This window comes from Pelodiscus sinensis, chromosome 1 (genome assembly GCF_052426305.1).
Source record: "Pelodiscus sinensis isolate ZL-2025 chromosome 1, ASM5242630v1, whole genome shotgun sequence".
NCBI classification, from domain to species: Eukaryota; Metazoa; Chordata; order Testudines; family Trionychidae; genus Pelodiscus; species Pelodiscus sinensis.
In genome coordinates, this window is record NC_143052.1 from 339,256,933 (window position 1) to 339,271,516 (window position 14,584).

The 14,584-nt window shown below is 41.4% G+C and overlaps 1 protein-coding gene across 7 annotated transcripts in view; it reads left to right on the forward strand.

The window, feature by feature from the left end:
* Positions 1-14,584, forward strand: part of TENM4 (teneurin transmembrane protein 4) — an 870,263-nt gene that overhangs the window by 795,534 nt on the left and 60,145 nt on the right. For all 7 annotated transcript variants that reach the window (XM_075919469.2, XM_075919465.2, XM_075919468.2 and 4 more), the window contains one exon: positions 6,838-7,070. In XM_075919469.2, the coding sequence (XP_075775584.1) occupies positions 6,838-7,070 (233 nt within the window). The remainder of the gene's footprint in view (positions 1-6,837; positions 7,071-14,584) is intronic.

Below are 14,584 nucleotides of genomic sequence, written 5' to 3' on the forward strand. Positions count from 1 at the left end.
TGCCAGTGTTTCAAAAAGATAAATGGAAAAACCAGTCCTTGGAAAGATAATGGAAAGGCTCTTGCAGAACTTGATTAATAAAGAACTAAAGGAAAGTAATGTCATTAATCCAAATCATCATGGGTTTATGGAAAATAGATCCTGCCAAAATAATTTACTTTTTCTCATAGGATTGTGAGTTTGGTAGATAATGGCAATAATTCTGACTTAATATACTTAGACATCTATAAGGCATTGGAGTTGGTCCCATACAACATTTTGATTAAAAATGTAGAATGATATAAAATTAAAATGTAACACATTAAATTGATTTAAAACTGGCTAACTGATAGGTCTCAAAACGTGATTGCAAATGGGGAATCATCATCAAGTGGGTCTGTTTCCAATTTAGTCACAATAGGGATTGGTTCCTCGCCCTAAGCTATTTAGCATTTTTATCAGTGCTCTGAAAGAAAATATAAAATCATCATTGTTAAAATTTGCAAACTACAAAATTGCGGGTATGGTAAATAAAGAAGAGAATAGGTCCCTGATTCAGAGTGATATGGATTGCTTGGTAAATTGGGAAAGGAAACAAATGATTCTTAATATATCTAAATATAAATATGCACATCTAGGAATAAAGCATCCAGGCCCATACGTACAGGATGTGGGATTTGCAGTGGCTGTGAAAGATTTAAGGTTTGTGGTGGATAGTTAGCTGAATATAAGCTCCTTGTATGATGCTATCACGAAAAGAGCTAATGCAGTCCTTGGATTCACAAACAAGGAAATTGCTAGTCAGATCTGAGAAGTTATTTTACCTCTATACTTGGCACAGGTGTTACTGCTGCTCTAATACTGAATCTAGTTGAGATGCCTAGAATTCAGGAAGGATGTTGATAAATTGGAGAGGGTTCAGAAAGGAGCCACAAGAACGATTAAAGGCTTAGAAAACCTGCCTTATAATAAGAGATTCAAAAGAGCTCAGTCTACTGAGCTTAACCAAGATAAGGTTAAAGGGTGACTTGATTACTGTCTCAAAGTACCTACAGAACAAAACATTTAATAATGGGTCTTCTTATTTAGAAGAGAAAGGTATAAAAAGATCCAGTGGCTGGAATTTTAAGTTAACAAATTCAGACTGAAAGTTAAGGCATAAATTTTTAAAGGTGAGAATAATTAACCATGAAACAATTTACTAGGGATCACAGTGGATTCTCCATCACTGACAATTTTTAAATCAAGATTATATTTTTCCCTTAAGAATATGCTCTGGGAATTATTTTGGGGAAGTTCTGTGGCCTGTGATGTGCGGAAGGTCAGGATGGATGGTCACTCTGGTCTCATCTGGTCCTGAAATCTAGGAATATATGAACCTGATCTCTGTCCCCATATTTTCCTAACCCATCACTGAATATGCTGAATAAGGAACCTATAAACCCCTAGCTGCTTTTTAAGACTCTGGTCTTCAGCTAGTGTAAACTGGAACAACTCCAGTGACTTCAGTTCAGGATCTGACCCCCAGGGTGTGTCTAGACTGCAGGATTTTTTCGAAAATAGTGGTCATTTTTTGAAAAAAAATTCCTTTGCATCTAGACTGCTGCCACATCCTTTCAAAAGTAAATCAAAAGAACGTGGCAGTTTTTTCGACCACGGAAAACCTTGTTTTTGAGGACTAACGGCTTTTTTCGAAAGTGCTCTTTTGAAAAAAGGCGCTATGTAATGTAAACTGTGCTTTTTCGAAAGAGAGCATCCAGACTGCCTACGTGCTCTCTTTCAAAAAAGACGCTCTTTTTTGAAAGAGGCTTGCAGTCTAGAAGTAGCCTCAGTGTCCACGTGATATACTGAGATGACGTTGTGATGCTGTGCCAAAGTTTCCCAAAACTTAGCTACTGGTACAGACACTCGATTATGACAGCTGCAAATAGAGCTCCAGGGGATTAAAGTGCTGAATCAGACACCCATGGTTCCTTCTGAAAATAACAAGATGTGCAGGGTGATATCTGAGTCAGCTCATGCTCCTTACTGTCAGCCCAACTCCAGCGGTGGCAGCATCAACATGGAAGATAAGTATCAGGGGCTACAGTGATTTAGGCTTCAGATGACTACAGAAACCCTTGTCTGTTTTACTACATTGTATTGCACAGAGATGACAGAGGTTAGAAAGAGGGAAAGAACTGATCTGTGTTACCCCAGGCACAATTGTTTCAGTTGTTGTTCACTTCAGTCTAATTTGCTGCTGGGTTTGCCTATTGATTGCAACACTAAATAAATAGAAAAGCCCAGTAACTGGAATTTCATGGCCTCAGTGCTCCCATCTTCTTACTGATGGAGGGAAGTAGTTTTAAACTTTTAAGCTACATCTACACTGCAAGCCTCTTTCGAAAGAGGCTTTTTCAAAAGATACTTTTGAAAAACATCTTTCGAAAAAGAGCGTCTAGACTACAACCAATACTTTCAAAAAAGCAAGCCACTTTTTCAAAAGAGAGTTCTCAGGCAGTCCGGATGCTCTCTTTCAAAAAAGCACAGTTTGCATTACATAGTGCCTTTTTTCGAAAGAGCGCTTTCAAAAAAAGGCCTTATTCCTCGTAAAACGAGGTTTTCAGCTGTCGAAAAAACTGCTGCGTTCTTTCAATTTACTTTCAAAAGACCGCGGCAGCAGTCTAGATTCAGGGGAAGTTTTTTTGAAAAAACCCTGTAGTCTAGATACACCCTTATAGTAAGAGAGTTGTTTATTCAGCACCTTTCTTCCTGACAGATCTCAGGGGGCCTTTACAGCTATATACAGTCACAGCCCCACTGGAAAATGATGCACAACCAGTTCTGGAGTAGAGTGGCACAGCCAAGTAGGTTGCATCACACCAGTTGGGATGGGAAATTTTGACCAAGGCCACTGGGGCAAAACCATACTTGATCAGTGTTCAGCATGGGTACATCATTTTCTGGAGACGCGTGTCATTTTATATAAGGAATAGATGTGATCCTTGCCCTCAGACACGTACAACTTATAAGGCCCATCAAAGTCAATGAGCACTTTTCCAGTGGTATCAATGGCCTGTGGATCAGCACATGGGAGCTCAGCTGTGTACTATGGACCAGCTAATACTATAAGGTAGTGTAATTGACACGGGGTGCATTGTCCAGGGTAGTGGAGTTACCCTCTGCTTTTGTAAAACATACCATAGGTTCTTTAACTTCCACCTGGACAACTGCCAAAGATGTGCAAACTCATGCCACATTCCAGCCATTGCATGGCACCTGGAACGATCCCCTTTTTACAGCCATACATCTATGCCAGCATTGACTAGATGGGTTTATGAAGGGGATGGTTTGATGAGAGAACATGATCTTGGTAACTAATTGACCATTCATTATTAGTGGGAAAGAGGTCAATGGAGGGGATGATAGGAGTTACTATAGAGAACTTTCTGGGTGTCTGGCTGATGAGTCTTGCCCACATGCTCAGGGTTTAGCTGATCGCCATATTTGGGGTCAGGAAGGAATTTTCCTCCAGGGTAGATTGGCAGAGGCCCTGGAGGTTTTTCGCCTTCCTCTGTAGCATGGGGTACAGATCACAGCTGGAGGATTCTCTGCATCTTGGGGTCTTCAAAGTATTTGAGGGCTTCAAAATCTGAGATATAGGTGAGAGGATTATTCTAGGAGGGGTGGGTGAGATTCTGTGGCCTGCATTGTGCAGGGGGTCAGACTAGATGATCATAATGGTCCCTTCTGACCTTAAAGTCTATGAGTCTATGAGACTGCAGTCCTCAGTCGTAGTTTGTCACACTCTCCCCTCTGAAGGTCTTGACCACAAAGCCATTCACTAAATACCACTTAATCCTGGTTGTAAAGGAGTGGCACTTAGGTCCTATGCTGGCCCTTTGCACAAGGGTGATGGTTACTTGGTGTGACTGTAACCATCTCTGCTGCTGCTAATGGAGACCTGCTTGCCACCGGCAATCTCCCACCCAAGTGTAATCAGATCAAAGGATGGGTGCAGCATCTGGTCTTGTCTGGCAGCCTACCTCATTCCACCAGGTGTTCTACCTGCTGCTTTCTATTGTTTGTAGAATGCAAAGGGGTTAAGCCATAAGACTCAGAGAGATGGAATAACATTTCAACTATCAGAAATGGATGAGATACTTTTTGTTCCTTAAGTTGTGTCCAGTACAGTGCAGTTGAACTGACAGGCTATGCCTATACTCCGGGTTTTTGCGGAAGAGGCAATGCAAATGAAGCGCTGAAACATGCAGTGTGGACGTGTCTGTTTTGCCCAGATACCCAAGGATCTTGCACAAAAAAGGGTTTTTGTGCAAAATGGACACGTCCAAACTGCATGTTTTTGTGCAAACACCCCAAGCACAAAAACAGATCGGAAGAGATGCAAATGAAGCATGAGAAAATGCTAATCAGCACTTAATTTGCATTGCCTCTTCTGCAAAAACCCATAGTGTAGACATAGCCAGAGTGTCTGGGATAAAGCCATTTCCAATAGTAGCAAGAAATATGATGAGTTGACCGATGAGGCTTTCACTGCTGGATCACTGATTGAATTCCAGACCGAGCTGCAAGTGACCCAAAGTGATTACCATGTGATCAGTGGTTTATTTAAAATAAATCTCTACCTCCTATCCTTCTGAGGATCAGTTTGTTACTAATTATAACTCTGCAACTGTGGTATCAGGCATTTACAGAGGATTAATATTGGCAGCACACAGTCCAATATTTCCTTTTTAATTATGTATATATAATGCATTTGAATCTGTGAATTAACACTCACTCATCCCAGGAATCTAAAATGAGAACCTAGGTAACTCTCACCATGGGTTACCAGTAGCTGTTGACAATATTACATTCACGGAGCAGTGTTAAAGTGGCTGGTGAAATTTGGGCAAGAGGTGATATTTTGTTATTTTTTCCCACTAATTGGTGCTGTTCTACTTGGTTCTCTGATCAATTGTTAAAAAGGACTGACATTGACTTTGGTGTCCATTTTGCTTTCATTCTATGTAAGGGTTAAGATCAGGGAAGATTTGGGGTTCTCTCTGAGAGAAAGGTACAGCTAAGACAAACCACCAGAGCAAGGCTGTGAAGTCCAATGAAAAATGACAATAGTAATATTTAGTGCAGGGCCTGAGAGTCCGGACTCCTGGGTTCACAGGCAAATGACACTACAAAATTGGAAAATATTCTTATTAATGGCTTCCTTTAGCCACCTTTTTCACATAGTAGAGATTATGAACAGCTCAAAGGCTAACTGACATTCAACAGAGCCTTGTAAACGCAGTTAGCTGAAAACACAAGGGCCTGATCAAAATGGATGGTGGATTCCCATAGGGCACCTTTTTCCACCGGGGTGGAAGCCACTTGCTTAGTGTGAGTGACATGCAGGTAAATGAAATAATACCCTACCAGCCTGCTGTCAATAGAAAGGAATACAGATGGAGACTGAACTGCCAGGTTGGAGCTGTCTTGAAGGTCAGAGCATTTTATTTAGCACGAATCAGTGTCATTTGTGGAGATGAAATCTGTTCAGACTTTAATAGGATAAATCACAAGGGATATTCTGGGATAAATCAAAAAGGCTTTTTTCCAAAGCAGTAAGTAATTTGAATGAAAAACCAATTCATGGCTTTTAAAATTGAGCATCATGCAGTATTTTGAAAAGAAAGGAAAAGAGCAATTCTCAAAGGAAAGGGGAATCAGCAAGCCCCAACTGGCTGCTTATAGAATAACTGGTCATTAGGATGACTTTATGTCACTGACTGCCAAATGAATACCCTGTAAATTTGACACTGAATATAGTGGAGATCCGATGAATGTAGGGATTTAGAGAAAGTGGGGTACATGGGAAGAGATATTTTCAAATATGTCCTGGTAGTTTCCTTGAAAATCCAAGAGGAAAGTAGAGCTCGGTTCATGCCATAGGTATGATTAGTTTAACATTGTTGATTCCTAGGCTCAGAAGAGAGTGTAAATCAATAGCTAGTGATGGCAAACACTTAAGTTGAATAATAGAGAGATAATATTATATTGTATAGAGTTTCCTCCAAAGACCTTGGCTTAAATAAATGTCTAAATTCAAGTCTATTGCTGTTTCCATCTAAGTGTATTGTACAGTCTCTATTTAGACTCTGTTGGTCTCAGGAGCATTTATATGAAACAATATATTGTTTTCAGTCTGCTCACTCAGTGTTTTCAATCTGCTTTCTAGTTTTTTGAGAGCCAGTGAAGTCTAATGGTTAGAACAGACTGGAGTCAGGATTTCTAGGCAGTATTCCTTTCTCTGCTGCTGGCCTGCAGTGTTACTTTGGGCAAAGCATTCAACCTCTTTGAGAGACATATTAAAAGGATGATTGATGCTCCCATTGAATTCAATGGCAAAACTCCCATTTACTTCCACGGACATACAATAGGATCCTCAGGACTCTGATAAGTTTAACATTGTTGATTCCTAGGCTCAGAACACAACATGAATAATAATAGATAGTGGCTTTTACCCGCAGATCTCAAAGCACCTTACAGAAGTTACTTTTTCATGATGACCATTTAACAGATGTAGAAACTGATTCACAGAAAAGCAGAGTGCCTTATCCAAGATCAAACTGCAGTGACACCCACTCTGGTGCATTATCCACTGGGCCACATTGCTTCTCTTGAATTACTTTTGATCTACCTAGAGTTAGTACTATTATACTGCATGTAATAATGAACCAAATCCACTGAATGCACGGCTATAGCACTTCTTCTTCAACATTATAGTCCTCCAAACTATTGATGCTATCTGGTGCGCTTAGGGAAACAAAGACTGAAATCCACCAGTGACGCTAACACTCCTGTATATTTGTTTTCCAGCCACAGTCCAGCTCACAAGTATTACCTGACATCAGACCCAATCACTGGCTCCATCTACCTCTCTGACACTAACAGCCGACGCATCTATAAGATCAAATCGACCTCAGTCGTGAAGGATGTTGTCAAGAATTCAGAAGTGGTGGCTGGGACTGGCGACCAGTGCCTTCCTTTTGATGAAACCCGCTGCGGAGACGGAGGCAAGGGCACTGAAGCAACACTCACTAACCCCAGGGGTAAGACACAGCCTCTTCTTGCAAGCATTTTAAAGTGGGCTTTGAGAAATGTGGCAAATCAACAGTTCTGGAAACAGCTCTACTTCTCCACAGAACAGGTATACACACTTCCCTAGGCCAACCCACTCTTTGCTCTGATTTGGAGGGACCACTACTGGGGATGAATAGATTGTTTACTCCCATGCCCTTCCAGTCCTTGTCCTTTTATTGAGTTGGCTAAGAATGGTGCCAGTCTGGAGGGGGATTATTTTATGAGCATATGTCCAATGAGAAGTGTACTGAGAAGACCAATCAACTTAGTTCCCAAAATGCCTTGGGAAAATTGCATCTGGTTACATTCAGTTAAATTTGGTTCATTTCTTTGAGATTACTTTATTGGCAGGGAAGGCTCTGTAAGCATTGCTATATATATAAAATAGAGACAACACCCTCAGGTTCCACACTGCATTTGTGATCCAGAGCTTGTCTCTATGAGAAAGTTACACCAGTTTAGCTACAAATATGACTTTAACCAATATAGCAAAGCCCACGAAAAAGACTACATGGACATTAATTTTGATACAAAAGTGTCTTATTTCAATGTTCCTGGTCAATTTAACCTAAACTGAAATAAGCCTGGTTAAACCAGAATAAGAGAATGTGATACGTATATGCCATCAAGTGCCAGCAATGCCTCTCTGCTATGTATATTGGCCAGACCAGACAGTCTATGCTACAAAGAATAAATGGACACAAATCAGAGATCAGGAATGGTAACACACATTAACCTGTAGGTGAACATTTTAACCCGCCTGGTCACTCAATCATGGATTTAAAAGTAGCCATTCTTCTACAAGGCAATTTTATCATCCAATTACAGAGGGAGACTGCTGAACTGGAATTCATTTACAAGTTCCACACTTTGAACTTGGGCCTGAATACTGATTAATGCACTACAAAGGCATTTTTCCTGCCTTTGATATTTGTATTTACACTCCAAAAACTATTAATGGGACATAGCCAGCCTGACTCAATTAGCTTCATTAACACAGGTCCTAGAATTGACAAATAACTGCTTTTGCTCTTATTTATACCCTGGATCTGTAATTTCCACTCCAACTCATCTGATGAAGTGGGTTTTACCCATGAAAGCTCAAGATATAATTTATTTGTTAGTTTCTAAGGTGGCATAGGACGACTCGTTTCAAAATAAGAGAGCCTACATAGACTTTTACACTGGTTGAACTAAATTGGTTTAAAATCACACCTTTAGTCAAACCTGTGCAACTTGTTATGAGGCCAAGTCCCCAAACTGGCATGCTGATCTGTATGCAACTACCAACCTCTTGAGCCCATCGCTGCTTCTTGATAAATCCAGTCATAAGACCAGATTACAGTGAGGAAAGATACTTTCCAGTGGCTAACCTTGGACATATGCACCCCATGCATGTGATATCTCACTGGCATGGTGGCCATTACACTGATCTAGTTTTGTCCAGTGTTGACAGTGTTGCAAAAACTTGTTCTCACTAACTATGCAAATGCAGCGACTGGGTCTCAGCAGAAGGAAAGTCAGCTCTGCAGCTTTATTTCTTTAGAGGAAATGCCTTCATTCATACTATGTGACTGACTGCTGGATGTGAGCAAGTGGGGGAAGATGCCCTGGAGAGACTGTCTGGTGCTGCTGTTATAGATGAATTATATGCGCAGGGAGCCCCTTCTGCTCCACTGGCTGCATTGTCATCTCTTTGGTTAGGAACCTAGGGAAATATCTATGAAGTGTTGTTTTTAAAAACAAACAAAAATCACATTTGGGCCTCCTGCCCAGCTACCTCTGCACAGTGTCTGTGTGTGGCAGGTTTCTCTCTCAGTCACTGAGAGAAGTTATAGGACCCCATCTTCCATCAGCACCCGCATCTCCAAACCTATGCACCTGGCTGCAGTCTTTACAGTGGGGGAATATATGGGACCCTTTAACATGTCACTTTCACAGTGGAGGTGAAGGCAGCAGGGCTGTTTCTCTCCAGGCTAGACAGGCTGGGAAATTATTTTTCTTGACATACAGATGGCATTATTCTCATGGCTTCCAAAAAACAAGAACCAAGTTGTGAATTTTTGTAATGTGTATGCTAGCTCTGTCTCCTGGTAGGATGTGGGGGAACATAGCCCAGAATGCTTCATACTGCTCTGTACCAAAAAACAGTGAAGACATCTCCCTTGATGACTGACATTCAAAGGAACTTCGGTTTGCAGCAGAAAAGCAAGTAACCCATTCCAGCTTGTATGCAGCTACCAGGGAAGTAGAGGCTTTTGTTTGCATCGACAGCTTCAGTCAGGAGAATCTCTTCCATGTGCCAGAAAATACTCAAGAATATGAATGTGACAATCTTGTAGAGCTACCCAGAGTCAATGGCGAACAAGACCCGCCGCATCAAAACTCTCACATGGGCTCTCCGTGGCCCATTCCCTCCTTGGCTCCTCAGCTGAAACAGGGCATATTATGAAATACAGCAGATCAATAGTTTTATGTCTTTCTGGGGTCTCATATTTTAATTTTTTATTTATATTTATATTGTGTTTTTAAAAAATGGTAAGCCACCTTGAATATTTTAAATAGAGAGATGGGGTAAAAATATTTTAAATAAATAATAGAAAAACCATAGGTGCTGGTAGCATTTGTTAAGCCATGGTCCAGCCCTTCCAATTCATTTGACACAGAGCATGGCAAAGCTTTTAAGATGCTAATGAATTTCAGCATACCCCGTACATTAAAGTGTTATCACTTTCTAATTATCAGCTGCTAATACTGATCTTATTCTACAAGCAGGCTTTTAAAAATATTAAAACTCCAGCTTGTCAGAGTGTTTTGTTTCCATCTAAGCACTCGCCAGTGGGTCTTGTCATGAAAATGTTGTGGCACTGAAATTGCCAAGAAGCCTGCAATTAACAGAGATCCGAGTGACAAGACTGACACTATATGAAGATAGTTTCAGAAGGGGGGGAAGAGTCCATCCATTCAGCGCCACAAAAGAGATGCAAAATGAAGTAATTAATTTGAGGACAGATCATCTTTGTCAGTGTGTAGCACTGAATGCATGAGCAAAACCTCAATTGTTCACTAAGTGCTCATCAGTTCTAGCAGAATAAAAAAATAACAGGAAAGACAAGCACTTAGCCAGCCAGCCAAGAAAACTTCATGTATCGGTTTCTTCTGAACCTTACTAACTTGTACTCTGGATGTGAAGATCTGTGAAGATCCCGTTCCTTTACATCTTCTCTGCCCTCAGCTGAGGATCTCCATTCCTTTCTCCCATGCCAGCCACCAGAATAAGCTAGAGCACCCCATAATCCAACTCAACAGCTCACTAGGAACCATTTTGTTAGCGCATGATCATCAGAAGCATTGCAAGCACACACCCCTGCAGCCTTTAACATGCTCCCCTCTCTATTTCCACGCTGCCCTAATGCACAGCCTGCATGGAGACATAATAGCAGCATTAGGATTTCCTTACATCAGGGGAATCCCCATCTACTCCTTTTGAGCAGAGTTAAGCCAGCAGGGCAAAGGAGACTCCGCCTAAACCAAGGATCAGGCCCTTTTCTTCCCACTGGATTCTCTCTTCCTCTGTTACTATTTAACTAGGCAAGTATAATGTTTAACTCACTAAAGCATTTGGGGTTACACTTTTTAGGAAAGATACTATGCAATAAAGTTGCATTGTGATGGTGGTTAGAACCAAGACCTGGAAGCAAATAGACGTGTGGCCTGATTTGGCTGTAGCTGGCTAATCTTCCCAGACTGTATAGCCCAGACATCAGACCCAAATGTCGACCACTGTGAAGAGCTGTCAGCATACTTTACTGATAAGCTCAACCAAATACATATGGAACTAACTAGGAAAGAAAATTCCAGCCCTGACCAAATTGTATTATCCACCCCCCAACGCTGATCGAGCTTGGGCCTATCCAATATGCTGACGCTCAAGAAGCTCTAAAATATTAAAGCCACAACCTTTGAAATGGGTCCAGGCTCCTCTTGACTGATTAAAAACCAGCAAAGAACAATTAATCCCACTACTTATGGAAATAGTTAAATGGCTTTGTATAATGCGGTCAACACCCACCTCTCACAGGCACCCTCTCTGGTTGGGTGTGTCTGCATTCTTAAGTTTTGGTGCCTTTTGGGGGTACTTAAGGCATTTTTCAATGACATAGCGCTCCAGCCAAGCCAGTTTGCTTGTTAACCAGAACTGACCCCTTCCAGGATAGACAATCCCCTGGCGTCTCTCTCTAGCCTTCCCTGGGCTTTGGTCTTTACATAGTCCACCCCTAATATGGGTCTGTATCCACATGGCTTCCTCCAAGGAGACACTATTTTCCTGAAGCCTCCCCAGGCTCAGTCCCTACTCAGTCCTTGCAGGCAACCAGGCCCAGACTGAGCTGAGCTACTCCCTTTTATACTGCTCCAGCATTTAGAGCATGCCCACTGTGGCTGGGGGGGGGGGGGGCAGAACTTCCTCCGCCTACTGGATATTAAACCCTTCTGGCCCAATGTGGAGTATACACACCCGATCACAGGGCGTGAGGATGGTGAAACATGGAACAATGGTTTGCAGATAAAAATAGAAAAGTTAAAATCAGAAGTTAAAATTTGTCTTATGAGAAAGGGAAATTAGTCAATGAAATAAATGGCCTACACGTTTTCAGAAACAAGTCCATTAAAATGCTATGAAATTAATACATGGAAAAACTCTCCTCCTTCCAGAGACTGGGACTTGGATTGACCTGACTGGTCTTTTCCAGCATTTTCCATCCATGAGTATCCTGGTAGCACGTCTTCATTTAAATCATTTGGCACTGACACCATGAGCAATATACAGTATTTCCAAGCTATGATGCAAAATCACTAGGAAATCTTTTCCTCTGAGCTACAAAATTGTGGGGCCTAGTTCTCTGCTGTGGTTAATTGCTCCTGACTTCAGTGGGGCAGGCCAAATCAAGTATCCGCTCTACTCTGTGCTGGTTAGGCCTCATTTGGAGTATTGTGTCCAGTTCTAAGCACCGCATTTCAAGAAAGATGTGGAGAAATTGGAAAGGGTCCAGAGACGAGTAACAAGAATGATTAAAGGTCTAGAGAACATGACCTATGAAGAAATAGGGAGGAACTGGTTGATAATTTGAAAGTGGAAGGCAGCTTGGGTGAAAGTGATCATGAAATCATAGAGTTCACAATTCTAAGGAAGGGTAGAAGGGAGAACAGCAAAATAGAGACAATGGATTTCAGGAAGGCAGATTTTGGTAAGCTCAGAGAGCTGATAGGTAAGGTTCCATGGGAATCGAGACTGAGGGGAAAAACAACTGAGGAGAGTTGGCAGTTTTTCAAAGGGACATTGTTAAGGGCCCAAAAGCAAGCTATTCTGATGTGTCGGAAAGATAGAAAATATGGCAAAAGACCACATTGGCTTAACCACGAGATCTTGCATGATCTAAAAATAAAAAAGGAGTAATATAAAAATGGAAAGTAGGGCAAATTACGAAGGATGAATATAGGCAAACAGCACAGGAATGCAGGGGCAAGATTAGAAAGGCAAAGGCACAGAATGAGCTCAAACTAGCTACGGGAATAAAGGGAAACAAGAAGACTTTTTATAAATACATTAGAAGCAAGAGGAAGACCAAGGAGAGGGTAGGCCCACTGGTCAGTGAGGAGGGAGAAACAGTAACAGGAAACTTGGAAATGGCAGAGATGCTCAATGACTTCTTTGTTTAGGTCTTCACCAAGATGTCTGTAGAAATGCCTAACATAGTGAATGCTAGTGGGAAGAGGGTAGTTTTAGAAGGTAAAATATAAAAAAGAACAAGTTAAAAATCACCTAGAAAAGTTAGATGCCTGCAAGTCACCAGGTCCTGATGAAATGCATCCTAGAATACTCAAGGAGCTGACAGAGGAGGTATCTGAGCCTCTAGCTATCATCTTTGGAAAATCATGGCAGACAGGAGAGATTCCAGAGGACTGGAAAAGGGCAAATATAGTACCCATCTATAAAAAGAGAAATAAGAACAACCCAGGAAACTACAGACCAGTTAGTTTAACTTCTGTGCCAGGGAAGATAATGGAGCAAGTAATTAAGGAAATCATCTGTAAACACTTGGAAAGTGGCAAGGTGATAGGGAACAGCCAGCATGGATTTGTAAAGAACAAATATCAAACCAGTCTGATAGCTTTCTTTAATAGGATAACGAGTTTTGTGGATAAGAGAGAAGCAGTGGATGTGGTATACTTAGACTTTAGTAAGGCATTTGATATGGTCTCGCATGATATTCTTATCAATAAACTAGGTAAATACAACTTAGATGGGGATACTATAAGGTGGGTGCATAACTGGCTGGATAACAATACTCAGAGAGTAGTTATTAATGGTTCACAATCCTGCTGGAAAGGCATAACAAGTGGGGTTCCGCAGCGGTCTGTTTTGGGACCGGCTCTGTTCAATATCTTCATCAACGATTTAGATATTGGTATAGAAAGTACGCTTATTAAGTTTGCAGATGATACCAAGCTGGGAGAATTTGCGACTACTCTGGAGTATAGGGCCATAATTCAAAATGACCTGGATAAATTGGAGAAATGGTCTGAGGTAAATAGGATGAAGTTTAATATAGACAAATGCAAAGTGCTCCATTTAGGAAGGAACAATCAGTTTCATACATACAGAATGGGAAGCGACTGTCTGGGAAGGAGTACAGCAGAAAGGGATCTAGTGGTCATAGTGGACCACAAGCTGAATATGAGTCAGCAGTGTGATGCTATTTCAAAGAAAGCAAACATGATTCTGGGATGCATTAACAGGTGTGTTGTGAGCAAGACACGGGAAGTCATTCTTCCGTTCTACTCTGCGCTGGTTAGGCCTCATTTGGAGTATTGTGTCCAGTTCTGGGCACTGCATTTCAAGAAAGATGTGGAGAAATTGGAGAGGGTCCAGAGAAGAGCAACAAGAATGATTAAAGGTCTAGAAAATATGACCTATGAGGGAAGGCTGAAGGAATTGGGTTTGTTTAGTTTAGAAAAGAGAAGATTGAGGGGGGACATGATAGCAGTATTCAGATATCTAAAAGGGTGTCATAAGGAGGAGGGAGAAAACTTGTTCATCTTGGCCTCTGGGGATGGAACAAGAAGCAATGGGCTTAAACTGCAGCAAGGGAGGTTTAGGTTGGACATTAGGAAAAAGTTCCTAACTGTCAGAGTAGTCAAACACTGGAATAAATTGCCCAGGGAGGTTGCGGAATCTCCATCTGTGGAGATATTTAAGAGTAGGTTAGATAAATGTTTATCAGGGATGGTCTAGACAGTATTTGGTCCTGCCATGAGGGCAGGGGACTGGACTCGATGACCTCTCGAGGTACCTTCCAGTCCTAGTATTCTATGATTTTATGATTATTTTTTAATTCATAAAATAAATGTCTCCCAACCTCCTCATTCACCTTGGCTCCAAACTAGTGCCCATTCAAACCAGTAAGAATTGGTGAAAGCCCCT